Genomic DNA, 27,985 nt, shown 5'->3' with positions numbered 1-27,985 from the left:
ACAGACGAAGCCAAAGCCTTAGTAAACTCAACCCCGACAAGACTGAGTGGCTGTGGGTTCTGCCTCCCAAGGACTGTTCCATCTGTCCATCCATAACCCTGCAGAGGGATTTTAACCCCCTAAGAGTGGGTCCATAATCTGGGGGTACTCCTAGATCCACAGCTGAGATTAGAACATCTCTCAGCTGTGGCTAGGGGGACCTTTGCACAGGTTCGCCTGGTGCACCAGTTATGGCCCTATTTGGATAGGAAGTCCCTTCTCACAGTCACTCATGCCCTCGTCACTTTGCAGCTCGATTACTGCAATGTGCTCCACATGGGGCTACCATTAAAGAATGTTCAGAGACTTCAAATAATCCAGAATGCAGCCGCATGAGCTGTTGTGGGTATAGGTACATCTAGGTACATCCATGTAAGTCCAACACTCCATGAGCTGCACTAGCTGCCAATCAGTCTCCGGATGCAATTTAAGGTGTTGGTTATTACCTATAAAGCCCTACGTGGCTTAGGACCAGATTACCCAAGGGACTGTTTTCTGCCTCATATACCCCAACGGCCAGTTAGGTCCAAAGAGTTGGCCTTCTCTAGGTCCCATCGGCCAGACAATGTTGTCTGGTGGAACCTAGGGGAAGAGCCTTCTCTGTGGTGGTCCCGTCCCTTTGGAATGAACTCCCTCTGGAGCTACACACCACCCCCTCCCTCCGGGCCTTTTGCAAAGTTTTGAAAACCTATCTCTGCTGGCAGGCATGGGGGCCATGAGTACCAAGGTCAAATTCCGGCCGATGCCATAAGTGATTAGATTAGACGAAGGTGGATGCTTGTGTTGGAATAAATGGAGTTTTTAAATCTTTTAGTTTTTATAGTATTTTAATATTAGATTTCTATACAATTGTATTGTATTGTATTTATCATTTGAGAAGGGCGGCATAAAAGTCTAATAAATAAATAACAAATAACTAAAGTGCCCATTTCTTCCATCTTTCTAAGAAAACTCTCTCTCTCTTTCTCTCTCTCTCTCTTTCTCTCCCTCCCTCCCTCTCTCTCTCTCTCTCACACACACACGCACACTGTTACTTTAAAATTTTAATCTGGTTTTAAGGCTTCTAAGGGCGTTAGTAACATATGGAATTAGAATCCCAAACGCAACATAATATTCCCCCATCCAGCCTGCTAATGACATCTATCCTACTAAATGTGTTTAGCTGCAATTACCTTTGCAGCTACTTCTTTTCATGAGTCTTTCCTTTGCCAAACAAGAAATAATAATAATAATAATAAAAAAAAAATCATAGACTGAATTGCTATTGCATTGTAATCTTAAAGGTAACGAAAGGGAAGAGTATAAAACGCAGGAAGAGCGACGACGATGCCAACTCTACTGCACTGGATTAACTTTATGTTAATTATACTTAAATATAGGAATTGTTACGTTTTTCTCCCTGGCTGCACTCACTGGTTTATCTTGTTTCTCTGTCCGATTTTGGAGAAGGGGTCCCTGCTCAGCGTTCAGAGGTCAAGGGGGGCATTTTCGTCCTGGCTATTTCCGTCTCTGTTCTACCCTGGTTCTTTTGCTTTGGATTGCCTTCTCTAATTCTCCCCTTTCCCCACCGGTCAAGTTACACATTGATGAAACCTTTCTCTTTGCCACACATTGTCAGGTAGGATAGGCTACGAATGACAGGAGCTGTAATCCAGCCTATCTACAAAGCAGTGGGGCGTTGTTAACCTGGATGTTGTTCTACGGGTCTTAAAAAAGAAAAGGAAAGTCTCACAGCTCCTTTGTTGTGATGCAACCCGACCCTCTACCTCTTTGTATACAAGGACTAGGCACACTTGATCTTTGGCCGGAAAGCACCTTGACCTAAGGCTGCAATTACCTCCACTTTTGCCTGGGTAAATGGAAAGGAATAAGTAGAAAGATACCCATATGGAATTTACTTCAAAGTGGAAAGATCTGGACTTCTAATATGAGGTTATTGTTCTGCGTCAATAAGCAAATCTGATTGAGTTGAGCAGGATTTACCTCTGAGTAGATACCCGTAGGATTTCTCCTTAAAATATAGGTGCCAATGAAACCAGAGATGGTGATTCTAAACAGGAACTCTTGTGGGCTTTTGCAAACATTCACAGTGGCCAAGGCACAGGAAGGTTTAAAATGCAGTCAATATCCAGTGTGCGTTCCAAAAATAATGCATATTTTTTTTAAAAAATAATAATTATTGAATAGATTGGAACAAACACTTAAAATTCTTCAAAGTACTGTCCTTGGGCCTCTACACATTTTTTCCAGCGATTCTGCCATGACCGGTACGTGCCCTGGAAGGTGTCTTTGGGGACCTCTCGCAAGGGCTTCGTCACATCTGATTGGATCTCTTCTATGGATGAAAAATGGGTTTCTTTCAGGGCTGGGAACAAAAAGAAGTCTGCTGGGGCAACATCAGGACTATAGGGGGGGGGGGCAGTGTTGGCACCTGGTGTTTGGCCAGGAACCCGTGGACTCGGAGCGCGTTGTGGCAAGGTGTGTTTTTTGTCCATAGAAGAGATCCAATCAGCTTTGATGAAGACCTTGCGAGAGGTCCCCGAAGACGCCTTTCAGGGCGCGTACCGGTCATGGCATAGTTGAAAAAATGTGTAGAGGCCCAAGGACAGTACTTTGAAGAATTTTAAGTGTTTGTACAAATCTGTTCAATAAATTACTTTTTTAAAAATTGCATTACTTTTGGAATGCACCCTGTATTAGACCTGGAAAATTGACCCTTTGGTGGAAGAATAGGAGCAATCCATTCTGGGTTCCTCAGAAATGGTCAGTATACAGAGCAGTGATGGCTACCCTTTTTGTTGTGTACCAAAAGCACACATACCAGGCAGGCAGGAGTTGCCGCTCCTGCCACTCCTGGTGCGCTGCGCATGCAGCTCTGGGTATCTGGCATGTGTATGTGTGTGTGTCCTGGTGAGATTTTGCTTCTGCGCATGCACAGGAAGCAAAATGTGGCAAGAAGATGCAAGAGAGAGAGAGATTTCAGCAATTTCTTTGCTTCTGCACATGCACGGAAGCAAAAAAACCCACCAAAATCTCGTGCATTTGCACATCCCCTCATGAGATTTTGCTTCCTGCCCATGCACAGAAGCAAAATCTCACTGGGACGCATGCACGCACGCACGCCAGACACCCAGAGTTGTGGGTGCAGCTCCCGTTTTATAACTGGTGTGCAGTGTGGCCCATATCGGGTAGGAACCCGCTACTTGTGCCAGTATCCATAACACAATGCGCGTGTGACACCCCCATGTTTCCTCCCTGCACATGCATGTGTGATCCATGCTCCCTCTCCCCCATGCATATGCACATGACCAGGGGTGGGGTCAAAAATCTGGAACTTCTAGGAGGCCCCCCTTTTTTTGTCCTCCCTAGGCTCTGGCAGGTTTCCTCAAGTCTCCAGGAGGGTGGAAACGGCTTCTCCTGGCCTCCATCGGCCCTCCCTGCAGGCTCTTTTTTGACAGAAAATGCAATTATTTCATTAAAGCCTTCTGGCCTTCTTCGGGTCACGTCAACCAAACAATGGTAACTGGTGGGGCCCCGGGGAAGGGTCTTCTCTATGGTGGCTTTGGCTCTTTGGAATCAGCTGCGCCCGGAGATCTGTACCCTCCCCAATATACTGGCCTTCCACAAAGCTATAAAGACTGGCTTTTCTCGCAGGCCTGGCCACTAACTGAATATGATACTATCTAGATCCAGCCATGAGGGATATTGAGAGATATGCATGGCTAGGGTTTTGTAATTATTTTTTAAATTGTTCTTTTAAATATTGCTTTTATTTGTTGTAAACTGCCCAGAATCCTTGAGGAGCTGGCGGCATATAAATTAGATAGATAGATAGATAGATAGATAGATAGATAGATAGATAGATAGATAGATAGATAGATAGATAGATAGATAGATAGATAGGATAGATAGATAGATAGATAGATAGATAGATAGATTAGATAGATTAGATAGATTAGATTAGATAGATAGATAGATAGATAGATAGATAGATAGATAGATAGATAAGCTCTCCTATATCCCATATATCTTCTCTTCTATCCCTATATCTTTCTTCTATTCTCTCATCGATTTATTTTATCCTATATTCTCTCTTCTATTTTTTTCTCTAACTCTATTTCCTCAAAGGTGTCCTCTATTACCTTCATTGTGTATTATTGTGTATTGGACTAAATAAACAAACAAACAATAAATAAATAAATAATAGATAATTCACTCACACAAAAATTAACAATAGCAATAACACCTAGCATTATATTCAGCTCCATAGTGCTTCACAACAGTCGCTGGGTGGTCAGCATATTGCCCCCAATTTTACTGACTTCTGAAGGATGGAAAGTTGAATCAACATGTAGCCAATTAGGATCAAACTTCTGGTTGTGGGCAGAAATAGCCTGCAATACTGTATTCTAACCACTGTGCTACTGGGGCTCATTTTAAGATAATAAAATAATTGGCATGAACCTGTCAGGATCTATTTACTCATTTGCTAAAAGCCCAAGATCAGACAATCCTGACTTCTAAGGTGCCAAGGAGTCTTCAGAACCACTTTTTCTTGAACCTCTCACGTCACTGAACTGCCTTTTCTTAGATTAGACTAAACAGTAAAAGCATTTTGGAAGTTGGTTGAGAGAGAGTTCTTCTGCAGGGCTTCATAATTGAGATGTCTTTGTGTGAATTTTAATGAGATGGTTTTGGTTTAGAGCAGGGGTCCTCAAACTTGGCAACTTTTAAGACTTGTGGACTTCAACTCCCAGAGCATAGCTGGCTGGAGAATTCTGGGAGTTGAAGTCCACTAGTCTCAAAGTTGCCAAGCTTGAGGACCTCTGATTTAGAGTGAATCTTGTTTTGTTTTTTTATGAATACGTTGTTATATCATAAACACTTTATTGTTTTGTTCCGTGGATATTTAATGTTGTAATTTTTTTGTGGACTGCCAATAGTTTAATGACTGTGATGGTACATAAATTCAATAATTATCTAAACTATACTGAAATTTAAAATTGTTTAACCAACCTAATGTCTTCTTTACCTCTGCAACTTTATTTAATATCTTAAAGGGAAATCTTTTGAACCCTGATTTATTGTACATATATAGTCTGGGTGAATTTGAGAGTTATCTGTAAATCTTATTTATATCCCTATGAATGTTATAATACAGAATGTTTCCAGAGATATCACCTATCCTCTGAGGAACAGAGAACTTACATTAGGGCTCAGAAATCATTTATATTATGGGAATTGTGGAGACTTTAGACCTGAAAAATTTAAGACATCTTGCAGAAATCATTTATTTAGAGCCCTTCCAGATATGTAACTGCATGTGTATGGTGACTGATGTCTCTAAGTGGAATATGTTTTTCACTTACTAACAAAAAGCATAATACAGTGAGAGTAATGTTTATCTTGTATAGTGTTCTGCCGGGCTCTCTGGTAGAAGCCTCCCGAAAATTCACGGGTACAAATTTCAGACACACACACGTTTGAAAATTCAAAACAATGTCCTTTATCACAAAATTCAAAAGAAACAAAGCACCCTTTTTGTATTGGAAAGAGCACTCTTCCCCAAAACAACCTTGTCGGCTGTACAAGTCCCTTAATCAGTCCTTAAGTACTTAGCTAGTAGCTGTGAAGAAACGTCACAACCCTCCTTCTTCCCACAAAGTGAAACACACACACACACGTTACTCTGCTTTGATGTCAAAGGTGTGAAAACTGCAATCAGATAATATTCCACAATGGCCAAACTAGCATGCTATTTATAGCAGCAGCTCTAATTACTGGAGCCCCACCCAAACACAGGTGGCCTCTCTTATCTCCTGTAATATTTCCTCAATTGGTCTCTTCGATGCATAAGTCTGCGCCTGTGTGGGTCTAACACTTCGGCATCCGAATCGACCGAAGATAATGGTGATTGGCTTCCAGGGCTGTGTGCCAAGCCCCCCTCTTCCAAGTCACCCCCAACTTCTTCTTCATCCGAGGAAACTGCATTCCCTGACTCTGCCGGCAACAAAACAGGCCTAGGACATGTTGATGTTTCCACTGCCTCCACCTCCACATTCCCTGGGGCAGGAGCTGGGCCAGAGCCAACCACAACATATAGCAAGCAAGGATGAAGAAACAATTTTGTTGAAGGCCACAGCATTATCTTAAAGCTTTGGGGGTTCCCAACATGGTGTACGTCTCTCTTTTTTTGCTATTTTTCTGCCCCATCCCAACACCCAGTAATTATTTTCTGCACATGTGCCTGCAGGTTGTAACAGATGAAAGAAATTGTTCTAGTCCTAGTTTGGGTATAGTTTGCTCAGTGAGGACTTTTGAATTAATCCAAGGGTGACATTTAAGTCTTTGTGCTGAAATATACTATCCTTCCCTAATAGAGAATGAAAATATCAGGGATTATTGAAGCTCAACGAATTACAGAATTGGTAATTATTCAGAACTTATAAAACTGCACCATTTTTGTGGCTCAGATCATTTAATTACTATTAGAATATTAAAGTCGAAGTAGCTAAGGGGAAGCATAATTGGTCTATAGAAGCACGACCAGCAGCATATGTGACCAGAAATGGAATGTGGTTCCATGCTTAAATGATGGCAGAGATTTTCATCAAGGTAGGTAAGATTCATTCAACAAGTCTGAAATATCTGATGAGGAAGGGAGAAAGGGAGGGAAGGAGGAAGAAGAGGGAAGGGAGGGAGGAAGGAGAGGGAGGGAGGGGAGAGATGAAGGAAGGAAGACGAGGGAAGGAAGAGAGGGAGGAAAAGGAGGGAGGGAGGGAGGAAGGAAGGAAAGGAAGGGAGGAAGGAAGGAAAGGGAGGGAGGGAGGGAGGAAGGAAGGATTTTCATCAAGGCAGGCAAGATTAATTTATAATAAGACTAAAATATCTGATAAGGAAGGAAAAAAGGAGGAAAGAAGAACAGAAAGTAAATAAATATTCTGCATGATAATAACTGGACATTGAAGGCAGGAGAATTGTACCCTTACGCTTTTTGTAAATGCTTCTGGTGATGAATCTAGGGGTGATGAATCTAGGGGGTGATGCTTTCCCTCTGAATCACAAATCAAAACACACTAATTAGATTTAATTGTATAGGAAGAAAATCTTACATTAGCAGGCCACAGATAAGATCAGAGGATGGATTGATTTTAGTAAATATTCTATGTTGCTCCGATCGAAGGAAAAGCGGTAGAAAAAAATGAGGAGAAAGTGTCACCACTAAAATACTGGAAACAATTACAACAACCGCATCGTCACAGCAAGAGAGAGAAAGAATCATCTAATCAATGAATTAGTATCCCCAAGCCTTCAAAAGAATGATGCTGAAATAAATTCTACACATCCTACCTTATGAAGCATTCTTTCCCTTTACAAGTTCTTTCCCTTTTATTTGGTCAAGCAGATATCTTATCTGATCAAAAGCAGAATCTGAGAAAGAGATGCCCAACCCTCCATCCTTGGAGAGGGGCGGCATACAAATATAATAATAATAATAATAATAATAATAATAATAATAATAATAATAACAACAACAACAACAACAACAACAACAACAACAACAACACTACAGGTTGCTCACATCAGCAACAACCTTGATGATGAATTCCCATTTGGCATAAGGGGCACTCTTCCTTCCACAGCACACACCTTGAGATACCGCCTGGGTATGACCCTGGAGAATTACAATTCTCCAGGGATCCTCCCATGTACCCTAATTCTCATCTGGATGTGGACTCTGGAGCCCTTGGTGTTCTATGAGCTTGGTTGTTTCCTTGCAGAGTTTCATTACCTGACTGGGTAACATTATCAATGCTATCATCATCATCATCATCATCATCATCATCCTAAACAATGTAGGCTGGCGGGGCCGTGGGGGAGAGCCTTCGCTGTGGCTGCCCCGCCTCTATGGAACCAACTCCCCTCCCCTCCCAATGTCCATACTGATCCCACCCTACTGGCCTTCTGCAAGGCCATGAAGACCTGGCTTTGCCGGCAGGCCATGAATGGTACATCTTTCGTGGGCAAACTGTATGAATGGTGTGTATGCTTAGGATTATGACTGGTTTTTTTATACACATGGGTTTTATTACGGGGTTTAGTTTTAGATATATTATATTCGACTTTTATTGCTTGTATCTTTTTGTATTTATTATATTACTTTGTAAACCGCCCTGAGTCCTTCGGGATTGGGTGGCATAGAAGTCGGATAGATAGATAGATAGATAGATAGATAGATAGATAGATAGATAGATAGATAGATAGATAGATGATAGATAGATAATTAGATAGGTAGGTAGATAGGTAGATAGGTAGATAGGTAGATAGATAATCAATCATCTTCATCATCATCATGTCACTGATTATCAACAAATATCAATAATGATGGACATCATCTGGATTTATTAGTGATGTTTTCTTCTTATTCTCATCTGTAGGAAAACAGTAACAACAGTAGCAGTCGTTATTAATGGAGAGGTGAAGGATCAATCCCCCAATGTGCCAAGGACAACTTAAGATATGCTCTTTTTCACTGCACAATGTTAATTTATATCATACACCGCCTAATCAAATGCCCCTGCTTATTCTCCAATTGGCTGCAGCATTACCAATGCCCTCCAGCCACCAAGCGACATAAAAGATGCATTTGCAGATTTTGAAAATTAAAGCCATCTATACAGCCAGTGGGGAAGATCAGCTTATTTGGTTGCTTAATGAAATATAAAGATTATTTTAACCAATGTAAGCACAATTCGACAGCTTGCAAAACACCGTAGCGGCTTGACAAATGGCCTCTACCATTTACAAGAAATTTGCTGCACACTGTCTTTTAAATATTTAATTTATTCTGCTAGGAATGTGGCAAGGAGGTAAATGGGAAGTTAAATGTGCCTGAGCGCGATTCAGTTTGTCTTCAACTCCCCATAAACAAATGGCTCTAAAAAATAATTCTTTATTACATTCTTATATGGGTTCTAATCAACAAACAATTCTCCTTTCCTTTGAGCAAAACAGCTGTTAACAGGAGGAACTTCAAAGGTTTAAAATGAAGTGGGGCAATATGGGGGAGATATTTCATGATGAGTTACATGCAGTATGAAATCTCTGATCCTGGCCTCTTTTTTCAGGAACAAGAATTGTGCTGCTGTAGGTTTATACACTCACATTTTAAACCTGGAACTGTCTCAGGAATGCTTTCAGTCAGTCCTTTTTAAAAGCATGGATCTATGACCTTTTTTTTTAGACTGAAGACTTAATCTTTGAGCAGCACTCCTACGGCAGATATCAAAAACACTGTGGGGCCATAGTAAAAATTAAATGTCATGTCATTGATCATTAAAGCCAATGAATGGAAAATGTTGTCAACAAAATAGTTTATTTGATTATTCTCATCTTTGAAAATTGTACTTTTATTATACTTGTACTTAAAGCACAAGTACAATAAAAGTAGAATAAAATTGTACTTTTATTAGCCATATTTTGCATGGCTCCATGTAATGCATTCCTGATTTTTTTTTTTAGAACATGTTCAGTAGGCGTGAACTTAAATGGACTCCAGAGGATGGTAGTGGACAGGAAACCCTGAAGGAAAATTGTCCATGGGGTCGCGATGGGTCAGACACAACTTCACAACTAACAACAATAACAACCCATTTTCCTAGATTTAAATCACCCTGAGGAGAAGGATTTAATCTCCTCATTAAAATATTCATCTTCTGATCATGTTACCTGTCATATAGACAACCCTTCGGTGACCAACTCATTCCTTGAAAGTGTCTTCTCACCAAAGGGTGGTTCAAGCCAAACTCTGTTTAAAGACACAATAAGCAGATGGTTAACTTTCCTCTTCTTCTTTTTTTTAAGGTAGATCTTCTCTTTCTGATAGTGTATAAGAGTTCCCTCCAAGTCTCATAGGAAAAAGTTGTGACTTTGTCAAGCTGTCTATTTAGTTTAGAAACATTTCTTCATCTCTAACCAATTTTCTATTCAGGTTAAGTCCTGTTCGTCCGGTTCACTCATGAGAACAGAATATCCTCCAATTCTATCAATTCTATCCTCCTGCTGCAACATGCTGCCAAGAAACAAAACACTTTTATAGTCTAGCAATCTATTCTTTAAATAATCTTCTTTAAACTAATTGTTCCTAGTAATATTTAGTGGCAAATTCAGCCAAGCATCTGCCTATAATTTCCCAGGTCATTCTTTTTCCTGACTTTGAATAAATGCCAGATAATGCCTTCTTTAAACTTAAAGCCCGTTTTGCTTTTATTGTATTTTTCTTGTGTTAAAGACTCTTTCAGAATTATATTCAATCCTCATGATTATTAAAGTTTGTTGCAAAATCAAAACCAGAAGCACATAGAGATGACTGATTCAGCTGGATTCAATAACTTCTTTATAAGCATAATAACAGATAAATTTATAATACTATTAGCAGAGTGAACTGAGCCACACCCAGCCTTGAAATTCTCAGTTTTGATTTTCTGCACAGACTCAGATGTGTTTAGCTCTCACTGGCTGACTTAGTTGTTATGCCTATTCATTGGTCGACCTTGCTAACACTGGCTCTCCCAGTTCATGAATATCTTAACAATGATGACTTTCCATCTCCACAGTTATATCATTATGCCAATTAGTAGCTAGAATTTGGACAATGATTAGGGCAGCCCAGAGTAAAAAAAATAAATGCAAACATTGCCTTCTTTTGGGTAACCTTAGATTTATCAAGTAAGGCACAAGGAAGGCAGAAGGTAACTCAGCTAGCATAATTTTTGATAGGAAAACCACCTGAAAACAACCATTCTGAGATATTAAACAATGGGAAACTTTCACAAATCACTGCACCAGCTGGTTTAAATTCCCATTCCAAACAGCTCTACCTGCCTATTCAATCACTCAGATAAAAAACTTAAAGTGCAGCAGATATTGTATTTTTGGAGTACAAGATTCACCTTAGTTTTGGGGGAGAAAAATAGGGAGAAAAACAGGTATGCATCTGGCTAGCATTCTTAGTCTGGTCAGCTTCAGCACATTATTTTATCCCCTGGTTAGGGCTTTAAAAAGCCTTATTCTGAGCAAGAAGCAATGCTGCAAAGACTTAGGGCTAGAAAAAACATACTTTCGAGAAAGTAGCAATGAAAACAAGCCTGCAACCCAGTAAGAGCCCAGAAGATCATTGGCACCTCATTAGGGCTGGAAAAAAGGTGTATAAGAGTTTCAAAGTATAAAATGCACCCAAATTTTCAGCTTCTTTTAGGGAGGAAAAAGATGTGTCTTACAGTCTGAAGAATACAGTAATTTAATGGGTGTGTGTCACATTGTGATTGTGCAACTTTCTCTGAAGAAGTACTCCCTTATGATGTGTCTCTAACCTAGTAGACCTTTTATTTCTTTCACAGGGCATCATCTATTAAATGTTGCTTTTGATTCTGTTTTTGTTTGTTTGTTTGGGGTTTTAATTGTTAGATGTTGCTGGCTAGCCACTTACGTTGGATATATTTGTTAAATCATTAAATGAAATAGACATTTTTGTAAGAATAATTCTGAATTTTGCAGTAATGTCTGACTATTAGGCTGGTCAAATGCCGTTCCTGTACATTTTTTATCTCTCTGAATGTTGTTCATTGAAGTCCGACTCTCTCACATCACAGAGTAAAAATTATCAAAATTGGGCATTCTATTGCAGTTTTGTAGAAAAGTTGTCATATTCAAAATTTACACAAGAAGCATTATGATCTCTTCACCTTTTCATAATGAAAGAAGGACTAGATGACCAATGTATGTTTCGAATATTGACTGTTTTCTGCCATCATCAACTTGTTACATTGACAACTTCATCACACTGGAATCAAGAGCATTTTTCTAGGGTTATATCTCTTGCTTTCGAAACGTTGAGAAATATTCTGTGAAGCGTAAAGAAAGTTGTGTTGGCCTAAATCTAAGGAAACCTAGATTCAGATTTTGCATGTTCATGGGTCTAACCATGTACTTTGGAGACAAAAAAGCAGAATAAATTAATAAAATAAATTAACTAAAAATAAAATTATTTTTGAGGGATGTGATTGCTGTGCATGGATATAATTGGCTCTTGCTTAACTTTTTTTTAAAGACCCCTGCACCTCTGCAAAAGCAGGCATTTCTCTGATTCTCTTTGCCTCTCATATAAATGAAGATGCTTTGATTAGGTTCAGGGAAGTGAGTTCACTGTCAGTATATGTAGTGTGACTTTCTTTCCCAGCCATCGATGCCTTGTTGTTAACATTTTTTGGGGGAAGGGAGCCATTTGTTTTCCTGCATTTCCCTCCTGCCCCTGTTCCTTCCAGATACAGAAAGTACATGATTGTGACCAGACCATAAAGAATAAAATCTGTCTACAAGCCATACAAAGTACAATATTGGGAATAAGATTTTGACAGCTCTGATCTATAGGGCAAAAGAAAACACAGAGGAAAGAGCAATAAACAGCTCCTCTGTCCAGTTTTCATAAGTCTTTTATTATGTGCAGATGGAACTTTATGCCATAATTATTGAAAAGGGCCTTGCAGGACCATCACGCAGAATAGCTGAGCAGTGGTTTCAGCTGAATGACAGAAAGCTACTTTCTATCTCCCTAATATGGAAAGACCCAAAATGCCAAGGAGAGGCTGGATTTCAAGAATAAAATGACTGCTACAGCTAGAGGCTACCTATTTTCCAGGGTTGGAAAATATAAGATGACTGGCTAGAGACGAAATCTATATCTAGTAATATTTTCTCTCTCAGCAGTACACAAATAATATTCAGTAGCCGACAGCAGACAAATACCCAAAGCTTCAGTCTTGCTCTCGGTGTATTTCTTTTCATTCTTATGTCAATGTTTTGGAAGTTGTAACGTTGGAGGAAATCACACAAACATAAAAAACACATTTAAAAAGTAGCGATTCTGAAGATCATCAACTGTCTAAATAAGACAATTTGTGCATCCTGAATCGCTTACCGGAAAGATGGTAACTATACCAGTTGCAGATTTCTCTTCCATAGCAAAAGTCAAATTATATTAGCTACATGAAAACTTCATCTCATGGATCAAGTTCATTAAGTCCTCATAGGATCAGGTAGAAAATGTTTTAAGATTTTAAATTACATATTGATTAGAATGCACTATACCTGTTTTGAATAGTATTTTTGTAGAGAATGGTTTCTCAAGCATGCATTATAAAATTCTGATGTATTTCATTTATTCCTTACAAATTTATGAAATTTACATTTCAAATGAAATAGATTTCATTTATGAAATGCACAAGATTTTACAAGATTTATGAAATGCATAGGATTTAGACCCTAAATTCTGGTTTGTTTGTTTGTTTGTTTGTTTGTTTGTTTGTTTGTTTGTTTGTTTGTTCGTTCGTTCATTCATTCATTCATTCATTCATTCATTCATTCATTCAATTATTTGATTTCTATGCCGCCCAATCCCAAAGGACTCAGGGGTGGATTACAACAGTAGGGCAGCTTATAAAAGCATATTGATGAACCAATGGTATCAGTATAAAGTAATGTTACCATTTTCAAAAAAACAGATGTTTCTATTTTGAAAGTGATCATAAATTAATTTTTCAAGTTCACCTGTTACCAATATTTCTTTGAACAAGCAAAATGGTACATTTTCTATCAAATATAAAGGTTTCTACCTAGTTTTGCAAAAACAGACAAAAGGAAAGAGAAAGCAAAAAATCTAAACGGGATGCTAGACAACTCAGAATTTGATATACATACATACATACATACATACATACATACATACATACATACATACATACATACATATATTTCAACTCACAAATGGGTGGCTAGTGAATTTGGGAGTTGAAGTCCACCTCTTAAAGATACTAAGTTTTAAAATCAATGATCTGGAGGGAGGTAACAGAATTGGCAATCCCATGGAAAGACCTACAAGAGGGAGAAACCCTGAATAAGAATAATCGTAATGGCAACACGGTGATATTGGTCTCCCTCTTCTTATGTGTCTGTCATATCTCATTGTTACTCTGTAGAACTCAGGAAATTGTGCAGGGATTTCAGTTATCTATTTAATCTTTAAAATAACTTTACAAGGTAGGTTAGGCTGAAACAGAACCTGTATCCTCCAGCAAAAGAATATGGTTTAGAACAGAATAGAATTTTATTGGCCAAGTGTGATTGGACACATAAGGAATTTGTCAGTGCATATGCCCTCAGTGTACACAAAAGAAAAGATACGTGCATCAAGAATCACAGCACTTAAAGCACAACACTTAATGATAGTCCAGGTGCAAATAACAATCCAATCATATTAAGAACCAGTCAACATAAATAGTAAGGATACAAACAACAAAGTTACAGTCATGCAGTCATAAGTGGGAGGAGATATGTGATGGGAACAATGAGAAGATTAATAATAGTGCAGACTTAGGAAATAATTTGACAGTGTTGAGAGAATTATTTGAGTGATGGCATTCGGGGAAAAACTGTACTTGTGTCTAGTTGTTCTGGTTTGCAGTGCTCTAGTCTATAGCGTTGTTTTGAGGGTAGGAGTTGAAGTAGTTTGTGTCCAGGAAGTGAGGGGTCTGCAAATATTTTCACAGCCTTCTTTTTGACTCCTGCAGTATACAGGTCCTCAATGGAAGGCAGGTTGGTAGCAATTGTTTTTTCTGCAGTTCTAATTATCTTCAGAAGTCTGTGTCTGACATAAGAAATGATCTCCCCATTCCCAATCCATCATTCTAAACAGTTCATCTCAGCACTTCAGTGCAAGGGATAAATGTGTTTCTCTTATATTTCATTTACCCTCTTTTACTCAGTTACCTTGGAAGTAAGATGTTGCTGTTATGATTGCCTGATCCATAGTTGGATGGGACATTAAAGATGAAACCAGGGGTGGGCTACTGCCCGGACAGTGGACGGGACACAGTGGGGTAGCAAAAATGGAGCTACACCCTAAAGCACCCAATTTGCACTGAAAGATGTTGAAAGAAAATGCATAAGCCATGCCCAGAGTGTGGTAGTAAAATGTTGGCAGCTCTTAACTGGATGAAACACATATGCTTTGAACTCTATGCAGAAAAAGGAACCCTCAATCCATTATGAGATTTGACTCTATTTCTATTTCTTTTAGCCGCCCCGAGTCTTCAGAGAGGGGCGGCATACCAATCTAAATAATAGTAATAATAATAATAATAATAATAATAATAATAATAATAATAATAATAATAATAATAATAGTTGTTGTTGTTATTATTATTATTATTATTATTATTATTATTATTATTATTATTATTATTTTAGCATTCTTGATTTTCTTGATTTTTCTTTTGCCTCCATACCTACACTGCCTCAACAACAACCCACCAACCAGTTTTATTTCTCTGTTGTTTCAGGTCCTATGTCACCATGCAGCACTATGGAGTGAATGGCTATTCTCTCCACGCCATGAATTCCTTGAGCGCGATGTATAACCTGCACCAACAGGCAGCCCAGCAAGCCCAGCATGCACCTGATTACAGGCCCTCGGTGCATGCCCTTACGCTGGCAGAAAGACTGGCTGGTAAGAACAAGGATGGGTTTTGTACCAGGCGGGAGGGGAATATGGGAACAGTCTCCCTTCCCATGAGTTCTCAAGGGGACCTGCACTTTAAGAAAGTCAGAGTTGAAAGAACTAGAAATATCTCATTTGCCCAGTTGTGTACAGATTTAAAAAGAAGAGAAAGAAAGTAGGTTGCACTTGCTCATTTTTCTTCCTTGCTATTTTCAGCACTTACGATGGTGGTGATATTGTTAGTTTTTAGTACGTATATCTTTCCCTTCCATTCATTGGTTTATCAGTACAGATAATCCTCGCTTTATGATCACAATTGAGGCCAAGGCTTCTGCTGTTAAGTGGGACATTTGATAAGTGAGTTTTGCCCCGTTTTAATAATAATAATAATAATAATAATAATAATAATAATAATTATTATTATTATTATTATTATTATTATTATTATTATTATTATTATTATAATATTAGATTTGCATGCCGCCCCTCTCCGAGAACTTTTTTTATCCTCAGTGAATCACTGCAGCTGGTAAGTTAGCAACCCGGTTGTTAAGTGGATCTGATTTCTCCATTAAAAATAAAATTTTTTTATTGATTTTTATAATAATAAACAAATACACACAACACAAAACAATGTGCAGTGATATGTGCTCCCGCCACCCAACATCAATCATTCAATCCCTCCACCATGTGAGGGTGTGATAATTTATAATATTTTAAAACTGGGAACATCAACATATTTACAAAACGCAGAGTGATTCCAATTTGTTCTTCATGGCTCGGTCTCGAATTCTACTAGCCATGAAACCTCTGACCCTGACCCATCTTCCCGTCAGTTTTTCCACTTTATTTTCATGGATCATATTCATTTTAATTTCCATAATTTCAAATTGAATGTGTTCCACCATGTACCGATACCAGTTTTGTATTGTCCATTTTGTTGCATCCTTCCAGCTTAAAACTATTACCGCTTGGGCACTTTCTATAGCTGCTTCGATCTGATTTCTCCATTGACTTTGCTTGTCAGAATGTCGCATCACGGGACACAGCAATGGTCATAAATATGAACCAGTTGCCAAGCATCTGAATTTTGATCACACATTCATGAGTTTTATAAGCCTGAAAAACAGTTGTGTCACATTTTTCAGTGCTGTTATAACTTTGAACAGTCACTAAATAAACAATTGTAAGTCGAGGACTACCTGTATTTATAGAAGAAACAAGCTTGAAACATCCATATTTGGTAGCATCAATTTTACCTACCATGTTTCCCTAAAAATAAGACCCTGTCTTTTTTTTTTTTTAACTCTGAAATAAGCACTTGGTCTTATTGCCATGCTTTCCAAAACCCGATTGGGCTTATTATCAGGGGATGTCTTATTTTGGGGGAAACAGGGCAATATTAAATTAATCACTTGTTAAAAGTATTTCTAAATCACTTCTCATTAGAAAAGCAACTTACCATAATCCTTAAAGCATTTTGGAATTAAAAAAGAATGCGAACAATAATATTGGAACAACCCACTCCAAGGCACATGTTATTACATACACCTTCTCTGAAAATATTTCTATAATGTATTTGTATATTTGTGTATATCACTTTCCATATGTACTGACTTAAGAAGCATCTTTCCCATACAACTTTGATTGTGCAAATTTCTATGAGAAAGTGAGAGAAGACCTCATTCAACTACTACCCCCAAATGAGTTTATTTTCTCTCATTTGGAAATATCTGGAGGGTTTCTTTAGATTCCTACTGAGACATCCTTGTCTCTTCTGAAGTGGAAGCTCTTTTTCTTCAGATTTTAGAAAATGGATCTTCCCAAAGATCCTTCTTTATGCCAGGTTTTAGGAGGGTCTGAACTCTGTGGAATACTTCCATCATAGATACAGAAAAGTTGAGCTCTGCAGATAATATAAAGCCCTTCATGGCACCGGGCCAGATTATCTCAGGGACCGCCTTCTGCTGCACGAATCCCAGCGACCAGTTAGGTCCCACAGAGTGGGCCTTCTCCGGGTCCCGTCAACTAAACAATGTCAGTTGGCGAGGCCCAGGGGAAGAGCCTTCTCTGTGGTAGTCCCGGCCCTCTGGAACCAACTCCCCCCAGAGATTAGAATAGCCCCCACCCTCCTTGTCTTTCGTAAGCTCCTCAAAACCCACCTCTGCCGTCAGGCATGGGGGAACTAAGATAATTTTTCCTCCTAGGTTTCTACAATTTATGCATGGTATGTTTGTATGTATGATTGGTTTTATAACAAGGGTTTTTAGCTGTTTTAGTATTGGATTTTTACATTCTTTTTTTGTCACTGTTGTTAGCCGCCCCGAGTCCACGGAGAGGGGCGACATGCAAATCCAATAAATAAATAAATAAATAAATAAATAAATAAATAAATAAATAAATAAATAAATAAATAAATAAATAAATAAATAAATAAATAAATAAATAAATAAATAAATAAATAAATAAATAAATAAATAAATAAATAAATAAATAAATAAATAAATAAATAAATAAATAAATAAATAAATAAATAAATAAATAAAATATAATCTTCTACATTGAAAAATAGGGGTTGACCGAACAGCAGAGAGGCAGAGCTTCATAATGTTTGCCATTCCTTCTTTTCATCCATAATGTTTATCCAAACCTTGTGGTGTCCAGATTTGTTGACTTTGCTAGCTGGGACTATGCACATTGGATTCGTATTACTCCCGGTGGGACCTGATTAGGAAAGATTGGTTTACATACAAGAGCAAATATTTGAAAATTACTTGTACTTCAAATAATATAATAATACTCACTAATTCAGCCTTGCATTTTGGGATCTTGTTTTCTTCGGTCAAATCAGGGAAGTGATGTCTACCTAGAGGTGATGATAGCTTTGAAGCAGAAGGTTTCCCCCCAATTATTGGTTGTTTTTGTTGGCTGCCATATTATTGATATTATTTTTAACACACAAATTACACTAATTAAATTGGCCCTATTTCTTATCCTCCAACGGCTGTACGTTTCAAGACATCATCTTGGAGGCCCGTTATGGCTCCCAGCACCGCAAACAGAGGAGGAGCCGCACAGCTTTCACAGCCCAACAACTGGAAGCCTTGGAGAAAACTTTCCAGAAGACTCACTATCCAGATGTGGTGATGCGGGAGAGATTGGCAATGTGCACTAATCTACCGGAGGCTAGAGTACAGGTATCCAATCAATTAGTAATTCTCATGAGAATACAACTGAGCTAAATGCTAAATGATCTGTGAATATATGTTTTATCATGATAACAGTGTCTCAAGCACAGCTAAGTGATACCTAAAGAATCAAATAGTTCTTTAGCAGCAAAAATGCCTAGTAGCCATGATGTTTCTCTTAGATGACGACTGCATGTGAGTACAGTGTTCCCTTGACTTTCGCGGCAGATGCGTTCCAAGACCGCCCACGAAAGTCAAATTTCCGCAAAGTAGAGATGCGGAAGGATTATGATTATGGTTATGGTTATGGTTACGGTTATGATTATGATTATGATTATGGTTATGTTTGTATGCCGCCTCTCTTCGAAGACTCGGGGCGGCTCACAACAGTAATAAGAAACAGTGTAACAATGGGACAAATCTAATCATAAAAAATATATAAAAACCCCAACAATTAAAAGCCATACAGCACATAAATATACTATTTTTGGCTATGAACAGTATCGCAAGACTTTACAGTATCTAACACTTTAAACCCCTAAATTACAATTTCCCATTCTCTTAACAACCTTTAGATTATTACTGGTACTCACCATTGAAGAAGATACTTAATGATCCTGATATTTATTAACATAATTATTTATTAACAATAATGTGTTAATTGGAATCGCTCTATAATATGTAAACAGATATTTTGCTCTGGAGTTAAAATGGTACATACAAGAAACACCCCCGATTTGGTGGTGGGGTGTGAATGCTTGTCTGGTGGTGGACACTACTCACAGAGTACTTGTTTTATGTTGTGTGTGTGTTCATATTTTTAAAAAATCAATAAAAATATTTTTTTAAAACCCAATAATTTGGCAATGACGTATGATGTCACAGGCAGAAAAAACCGTGGTAAAGAAAAAAAACCGTGAAGTATTCTTTAATTAATTTTTTTTTGAAAAACCGTGGTATAGAGTTTTCGTGAAGTTCGGACCTGAGAAAGTCGAGGGAACACTGTTCTGTTGTTTCTGTAGTCTTAGTCCAAAGGTTAGATCTTTGAAATCTGAAAACAGATCACTTAGTTCATTCATGTCCTTCTCCTAATTGTGCATAACTGCTGTGTTATGACTCAAGGTTGGCACACAAGCAACATTTGCTAGGCGAAAACTGGTCAGCTTTTATTCGATCACCATTCCCCCCACCAATCCAACAATTCCTGGTTCATTCCCTAAAGTCTCTGCCTAAAGGGCACACTCAGAGCAAGGCTCGAATTCACATGCCTGCACAAGCTTTGTGCAACTTTCTGGCAGTAGAAGTCCACCGACATCAAGAATCAAACCTCAGTCAAGAAATAATAACCAAATTTAATTTTAAAAAATTAATTATAATTTCATTTTTTCTCTTTCATTCAAAAAAATTACTTCCCAGTCAGTTATAAATGTAGATACTGTCTTCTCTTAGATCAAAAAGTCAATGTAGTCATGCATACAATAATCTTGCTGTAGTTAGCATGTACAAAAACGAAGATCCGTGACTTTTTTCCAACTGTTTATCCAGTTTATCCCTTCCAAAAGAAACCCTTCTGGTTCCTATTGTATATCAACCTTTAAGATCCTCCGAAGCATATTTGGATCCAGAATTTTCTAGCTTTTTCACACATCTACCAAAGATAATACAATGCCACTTGCTGTTGTTCACATTTTACCTTGTTTTTTTTCTCTTTTAAGCCGCTCCGAGTCTGCGAGGAGAAGGGCGGCATATAAATGTAACAAAATAAATAAATAAATAAATGTCATTTGCTAAAGGTTTCTGGAGTGAGCATGATGAGGAATATTTAATATTCAATTCCAAATTTTATCTTTTATTCTTTCCCTTCCCCCACCTCCCTTTCTTTTTTTCCTTTTTTTTGGGTGGCGGGAAACAAAGGTTTGGTTTAAAAACCGAAGAGCTAAATTTCGAAAGAAGCAGCGCAGCCTGCAGAAAGAGCAGCTGCAGAAGCAGAAAGATTCGGAGGCCAATCACAGCGAAGGCAAAGCGGAGACTCCCGCGTTAGAAACACCAACGGTCACTCCCGATGCAGACAAGCCTCTGCAGACAAGGGAGGCAAACGCAGAACTCAACCTGACTCTCTCAGAGCATTCAGCCAGCGAGTCAGCAGCTGAGGACCAGACAGACAAAGAGGAAGAATTCAAGATCTGCCTGGAGGAGAACAAGGAAGAGAAAAGCCCTGAAGGGGAAAACAAGGTGCTGAACAGTAAGAGGGCAAGTCCAAAAGCAGGTGAGAAGAAAACCAATTCCCTTTGCTAATTCTTTTTATTTTTATTTTTTAATTTTTTTAATTTAAAGCAAAACATTAAAAACAGACAAAAACTCACAAACAAAAAGAGATACATCTCTCAATTTCCACCAGAAGCACATACGGAGTTGTATAAGTTTTTACATCCGAATTTAGAATAGAATATTTAGGTCTATATTCACTGCCAAAAGTGTACATTTTATAGAATAAAAAGAACAAAAAAAAAGTTTCAGTAAAGAACAGTCTTTGGGAAAAAAATTTAAAAAACAGAGACTTCAAAGATTTTTTTTTAAAGAAAATAAAATATTAATTATAGATCCTTTTAAACCTTGCATTCTATTTTACATATTGATTGTTTCTATGTTTATTTAAACCAGTTATAAAATTTATAATTGCTAAGACTTTTTAATCTCAAAATCCATGTTAGATTAAAGTGTGCAAACTCAGATTTCCAGATCCCTTAACAATGTAAAAGATGGGGGTTTTTTAAGAAAAGAAAATATATTGAGAGTAGAGAAGGGAAACACAACAAGGACAAGGTCAGAAAATACCAAGAACATTACAAATCCTTTAAAATAATCACACCGAACCGTTTCTGTTATTTACGGATGGATTATTTCAAAAGGGATTTTTTGTCTCTGAAGAAAAGTGGCCTAAACATTTCTCATACCTAGTTTGCTTTCCCCCCACTTCTTTTGAGTTATTCAGTTACCTCACATGTATTACTTCATTCACCAAGTCATGCAGAACAATGTGAATAAAACAATGTGGCTGCTTCAGGTTTTTTGGGGGGAACCTGGACTAGCTAGGAGTTTGTTTCACAAACTTTCTTCAATATTCTCCAAGCATTGTTATGACTCTGTAGCTGACAATTTTTACCCAAACATCAAACTGGGCAAGCACCAATTTAACCTGGTAACAAAACTGTTTAGTGTGAAGATATTGCCAAAAAAGACTACTATTAACCCAGGTCTTAGAATCACAATGTTACAGCTTTATATAGTAAAAAGCAGTCAGGGAGCAGGGAAAGCAAGTAGAATGTTTGGCTGCATAGCTAGAGGTACAACAATCAGGAAGAGGGAGATTGTGATCCCGCTGGTGAGACCACATTTGGAATGCTGTGTTCAGTTCTGGAGACCTCACCTACAAAAATATATTGATAAAATTATTGATAAAATTTAACATATTTAAATGTTTCGATCATGTCCCCCCTTTCCCTTCTGTCCTCCAGACTATACAGATTGAGTTCTTTAAGTCTTTCCTGATAAGTTTTATGCTTAAGACCTTCCACCATTTTTGTAGCCCGTCTTTGGAAGGTCTTAAGCATAAGACCTTCCCATGATTTACACTCATTACCTGACTCAGTAGTGTCAACCCCTAACCCCCAACATTTTTCCCTTAGACTATCCACGATTGACCTCTCCAGGTTCCTTAGAGGTCAGTAAGGGGCGTGCATAAGTGCACCAGTGTGCCTTCCGTCCCCTGTCCAATTGTCTCTCCTTATCTCATTTATCTTTTCTTCCTTTCAAATATGTTCACCTATACTTTTATATCTTTTCTTCTATTCTTTTCTTTATTTATATTATTACATATCTATTCTCTTCAATGTGTATTATGTATTGAACAAAATAAATAAATAAAAATAAATAAATAAATCATGTTTTCAAGCATGGCGTTACAGCCCTCATTCTTTCTCCCTTATCCCACTGCACAGAGTTTAAGGCATCTTTTCAATGCAATCTGTTCATTCCAGGTTGGAGCTTAAGTCTTCGTTGACTTGATTTTGTTGTGTTTAACAATGCAGAATCCCCTGTCGGCACCGTTGCCCCTGCATCCTCCAGCAGCAGCAGCATGTCTCAGGCGCATTCTTATTCGTCTTCTCCTCTCAGCCTCTTCCGCCTTCAAGAGCAGTTCCGCCAGCACATGGCAGCTACCAATAACTTGGTCCATTATTCGTCCTTCGAAATGGGAAACCCTTCTTCCATGCCATATTTGGGCATGAATGTCAACATGGCACCCCTCAGCTCACTGCATTGCCAGTCTTATTACCAGTCCCTCTCTCACGCCCAGCAAGTGTGGTCCTCTCCAATTCTCCAGGCATCTTCCTCCCTTCCCAGCCTGAACAGTAAAACAACCAGTATTGAGAATCTCCGGCTGCGAGCAAAACAACACGCTGCCTCTCTGGGACTGGATACGTTACCAAACTGAGGGCCTAGCGTAACTCCAGCAAAGATGGCTTCAAGGAAACACCCAAGTCTCTGCCACTGGAGAGAAGGATTTCTGATGTAGAGCCTACTACTTTCAATTTTGTCCCCATTAAGGTGCACCTATTTGTGGGGAGTCATGTGGAGACCCCATCTGGCATTACCTCTGTCTCTTTGCACTGGTCAATTTAAAAAAAATAGCCTACAGAAAGGTGTTTAAAAATGTGAAAATGTCTTCAGAACTGTGAGTCAAGTATGAACTATTTGGGAATGTTGTTATTATTCTATATGTTGAGAGCTTTGCTTTTATTTGGGGCGGGAACAGAACTGGGAAGAGGATGTCCCACTTCGAGCTGTATATAGTCTATATGTTCTTTCACTTGTGTGTTAATATCAGTGTTGCCTTACGCAGAATTGTGGAATACCCCTCCTTCCAATTTCTTTTGCCTTTTATACTTAATCAGTAGATGGAGTCAATACTGTCATTACAACAACAACAAAAACAGAGGAAAGAGAGCAAATTCTTTATCAGCTGGTTTTACACAATCAGTATTCCTAATGCAGTTGAACAAAAATAGTTCTGAAACTCCAGTGCCACTTTTCGCTATATGTTATGAACACCAGGATATAATTAAGAATTGATTCCTGGTTAAGCACTTCCAGTCGGACAGGTTCAGATTTTTCTTTGAAGCACTTCCTCAGATAAAATGGCTGAAAGCCCTACTAATTTTTCTTTATAAATTCCAAAGACTATTTCCCGTGTTCTTTCTCTCTTCTGCTAAGATACATCATTTTCTATTTGTATGTTTGTGCAACTTTGAATCTGAAAAAAAAACCAGTTATCCAATGGTGTGCTTTATCTGCCAGGTCTTTTCTATATTAGTTGCATGCAAAGTCAAGGCAAGAGATGTTGGCACCCTTCCATTGGGCAATGCATGGCACCTTTTTCCTGCCACCCAGGCAAAGTGCCCTGTGTTGTGTCTAATAAATTTGCTTGGTGTTGGAGACAGGAAATCCCAAAGGGCCCTTTCATTTTCCCTGTAATAGTAGTAATAGATTTCATCACCAACTATCTGCTGACATTTTATACCATCTCAGTCTGGTAAATGGTGGAGCTCGTCATTATATCTGTGCTCTCATTCATACTATGATATTCCAAATGTGTCCTCACACACACGAGAAGATTGCCTGCAATATCATAGTGCTTTGTGCAGTTTATTTTGGAGTGGCACATCAACATCAGAAATGCTCTTAAGAAAACGTGAAAACATTCTGCTCTATATATGATACTTTTTCATACAGAGTTTCACAATTTACACAAATTGTAACTGGTCTAAGTCCTTCTGACTCTGATGACTCTAAATGATTTTGGGGCAATTCAAATCCAAACAATGAATTTCTTTAGACTGGGTCAATCAAATAACTTTTTCTAAGACAATAATCTTGTAGAACTAGGTCAGGATGTAAGTGTAGATTATGACGTTCAGCCTAACTAACATCAAATATATCAAACAGAAGAACACTTATTATTTCAGTTTTGGAAGAAAATGGTTAATATTCACTTTTATGTTGATATTTCCAAGCAAAGCCATGGATTCATTTTGCTTAAAAAATATTTCTTAAATGCCTAATACAAATCCAATAAATAAAATAAATAATAAATAAAATCCCAAACACTCTGTGCATCCCATTTTTCACAAAAATAGACTCGTTTTCACGCATTTTTGTGAAAAATGGGACCTGCAGAGGAAAACCTTGGGGACTGGGGGAAGGCAAAAATGCCCCCATTTTTGGAAAAAATGGCCCATTTTTCACACCCACACCCTTTTTTTTTGTTGCACAAATTGGGTTTGCTGAGAGTTTGGGAGGCCTACAAAATGCTCCTAAGGGCTGAGGGAAGGCAAAAAAAGGTCCAATTTTTGCCAAAAATGGCTCGGTTTTTGTCCATTTCCTCCAAAAAAACAGAGGTGTTTTTGCTTTCCCCCAGCCATCAGGGGCACTCTGCAGGCCTCCCAAAATCTGCGCACCCCACTTTTGCAAAAAAAAAAATCGGATGCGAGGGCAAGGCTTTGGGAAGCCAAAAAGGGAAGATAAAGGTGTGTCTTATACTCCGAAAAATATAGTATATGAATAATTGAATATGTATCTTTATTAAATGTCTCTGGTAATATACCCAACAGGAATATCTCTGATTTCAGCTCTATACATAGTTTCACCGTTTTTTCTATCCACATTTGAATTAAGCTCCAGTACACTTTAGCTTCTGCTCATGTCCACCACATATGATAAAAAGAGCCTGGTATTTGCTGACATTTCTAACATTTCATAGATTTATTTTTAAACATTTTAGCTATCCTTTCTGGTGACATGTGCCATCTATAAAACATTTTTATATATTTTCTTTATATGCTGTTGCCATTTTAATTTAAAATTTCTTTCCCAAAGCTGTTGCCATTTATGTAGTTCTATAGTGTAGCCGAAATTTCTTTATCATCATTTCTTTCACTTGTTCGTGCTCTAAATCAATATATAGTAAATAACTATACAGTTATTAAATTAATATTTCATCTGTTCCTGTGAGTATTTCATCTAATTCTGTCATTTCTAAATTAATACCCTCTGTTTTAACATCGTTGTCGTATCTTGTATGCATTTGCATTCTCATTTAGCAATCCATTTTTATCCCTTGTTCCTCCAGTTATTGAGTGGATTTCAATTTCCCCTTTCTATTAAAATTGTGCAATATTTCTATTGTGCAATATTTCTCCAGTTAAGTCTACTTGGGTGAATTAGTGCTTCCATTATTGATAACCAAAATGGTATTTTCAAACAATGTTTCTCTTTTTTCTTTTCCTACACCACCTACAAAGAATTCCTCATACAATGTCTCTGGAAATAGCTTTGTATTTTACATCTCCCATACCATATAAATATGTGCCGTCCTATTTGTAAATTGTGTCCCTCCAAATCCAAAAGTCTTGTGTTTTTTAACAAAATCCACTGTGTTATCCATGTCAATACTGCAGCGTGATATTATAGCTTCCAGTTTACCTGGAACCCCTGAAAAAGTGGGAGATGACAAAAGTAAAAATCTTATCATCTGTACTCAAATCAAGCTGTTCATTCTCTTCATTGGTGGGTTCTAAATGTTGTCATGCACTTGCATAGAAGCATCCCAGGCAGGTGGACAGAGCGCCCGCCGCCATCACTACTGGTTTACTACTGAACCAGGCCGAACCAGGAGCAATCCACCGCTGATTCTCTTATATAACAAATGGCTTCCATTCCATGAAGATATAATTAGCCTGGGCAGAGGTGAAAGAAGCTTTCCATTAAGCACAAGGATCTTTCTCTGACCTTCAATATCACATACACAAATGTCTAAGAGGCTGAAAGCCAGAAGCTGGGAGCAAAACTAAGCTATAATCCTTATCCCTGAAATATTAGTTTTTATGTGCAGACACCTGGTGAATTCCCTTTTGCAGTCCGAAGCAATTAAATTAACTTTTTATTTGACCCCCTTCTTCTAAACATTTTCACAACAAGACAATGGGGAATGTTCCAGATATGGTTAAGCTTTGAACATATCAGCACGTACTGCTTAAGCTGCTCCTGTCCTTTGCTCCTATCTAAATCAGCGTAGGTGAAACACATCTGGACTGAGACAGTTTGGCCAGAAGGAAGATTAGACTGCAGGCTATTGTGACCTTAAATTGAACATTTCCATGTTGTTGTGCACTCCTACCATTTTATTGAAGGAAAGCAATTGCCAATCACCCCCATTTTTCTGTGCATTTTTCATGTCTGTACATAGATAGATACATAGATACACACAAGTAAATCTGTTGTTGTACATGCACACACACAGATATAAATGCATATATAAATGCATATACATTTATATATGCATATAAATAATCAAAATAAACATATAACTAAATTCAATACCCAGCTTCCAAAATAAAATTCCTTGCTTGCCAACTGTTTTAACACTATGGTAATTTTTTTTAACAAGGTAAAAAAAAATTGCCAGTGTTTTAAAAGGTTGCTGTTTCGTAACCCAGGAAAATGTTTTTGTTATTATTCTCTTTCCTTGCTAGCTGAGGGCTTTAAAAGTAATTGCCACAGAATTTCACTGTTTCATTATTCTTTTTTCCAATCCCTGGAAATAAATGAGAGAGAGAATTAAAAAAGAACCATTGTACCTATCTAAAAGAAAGATATTGGTAATTTTAAAAAGCACACACATTTCTAATGGGTTTGGAACCAGCAACCTCTTCTTTATCAAGCCAGGCTTTTAATCACCATGATATCTGACTGGCATGTCTTTGATCAGAGCGAGCATTGTTTCAATTTGGAAGCATTTGTTTTCCTTTGCAAAAGTAGCAAATGAACTGCTGGAGTTAGTCTACGAGGAATAAAAAAAGCCTCCAGTTGAAGCAGACAAGAAAACTTGGATGACATCAGAGAAAAAGGTTACTTTCAAACCATAGCAGGAAAACTACCCTTGAGGTTCAAGGATGGAGGTGAGTAAAAGGCTGACATCACCCAGTTCCAACCTCAACATGTTTGCTGTCCCATTGTGGAAACTACCCATTGTGGGATAGTGGCTCCCAACCTTTAGGGCATAAGGGACTTCACTCCATGGAGAAAGGTTTTTCCATGGAACAGAGGGGGCATGGTTTTCTGTGTTGCCTGCATCTCACCGATGGGGCTT

At 38.1% G+C, this 27,985-nt stretch overlaps 1 protein-coding gene across 1 annotated transcript in view; it reads left to right on the top strand.

Moving 5' to 3' along the window:
• Nucleotides 1-24,271, top strand: part of DMBX1 (diencephalon/mesencephalon homeobox 1) — a 46,458-nt gene extending 22,187 nt beyond the window's left edge. Inside the window, exons 2-5 of the mRNA XM_070748949.1 lie at nt 15,435-15,601; nt 18,611-18,789; nt 20,695-21,046; nt 22,869-24,271. Of these exons, the coding sequence (XP_070605050.1) occupies nt 15,448-15,601; nt 18,611-18,789; nt 20,695-21,046; nt 22,869-23,272 (1,089 nt within the window). The 5' untranslated portion in view covers nt 15,435-15,447 and the 3' untranslated portion in view covers nt 23,273-24,271. The remainder of the gene's footprint in view (nt 1-15,434; nt 15,602-18,610; nt 18,790-20,694; nt 21,047-22,868) is intronic.
• The last annotated feature ends 3,714 nt before the right edge of the window (nt 24,272-27,985 follow it).

This window comes from Erythrolamprus reginae, chromosome 3, assembly GCF_031021105.1.
Source record: "Erythrolamprus reginae isolate rEryReg1 chromosome 3, rEryReg1.hap1, whole genome shotgun sequence".
In the NCBI taxonomy this organism is placed as follows: domain Eukaryota; kingdom Metazoa; phylum Chordata; class Lepidosauria; order Squamata; family Dipsadidae; genus Erythrolamprus; species Erythrolamprus reginae.
The sequence above is the reverse complement of the archived record's forward strand: the minus strand, read 5'-3'. Positions and strand labels throughout refer to the sequence as shown.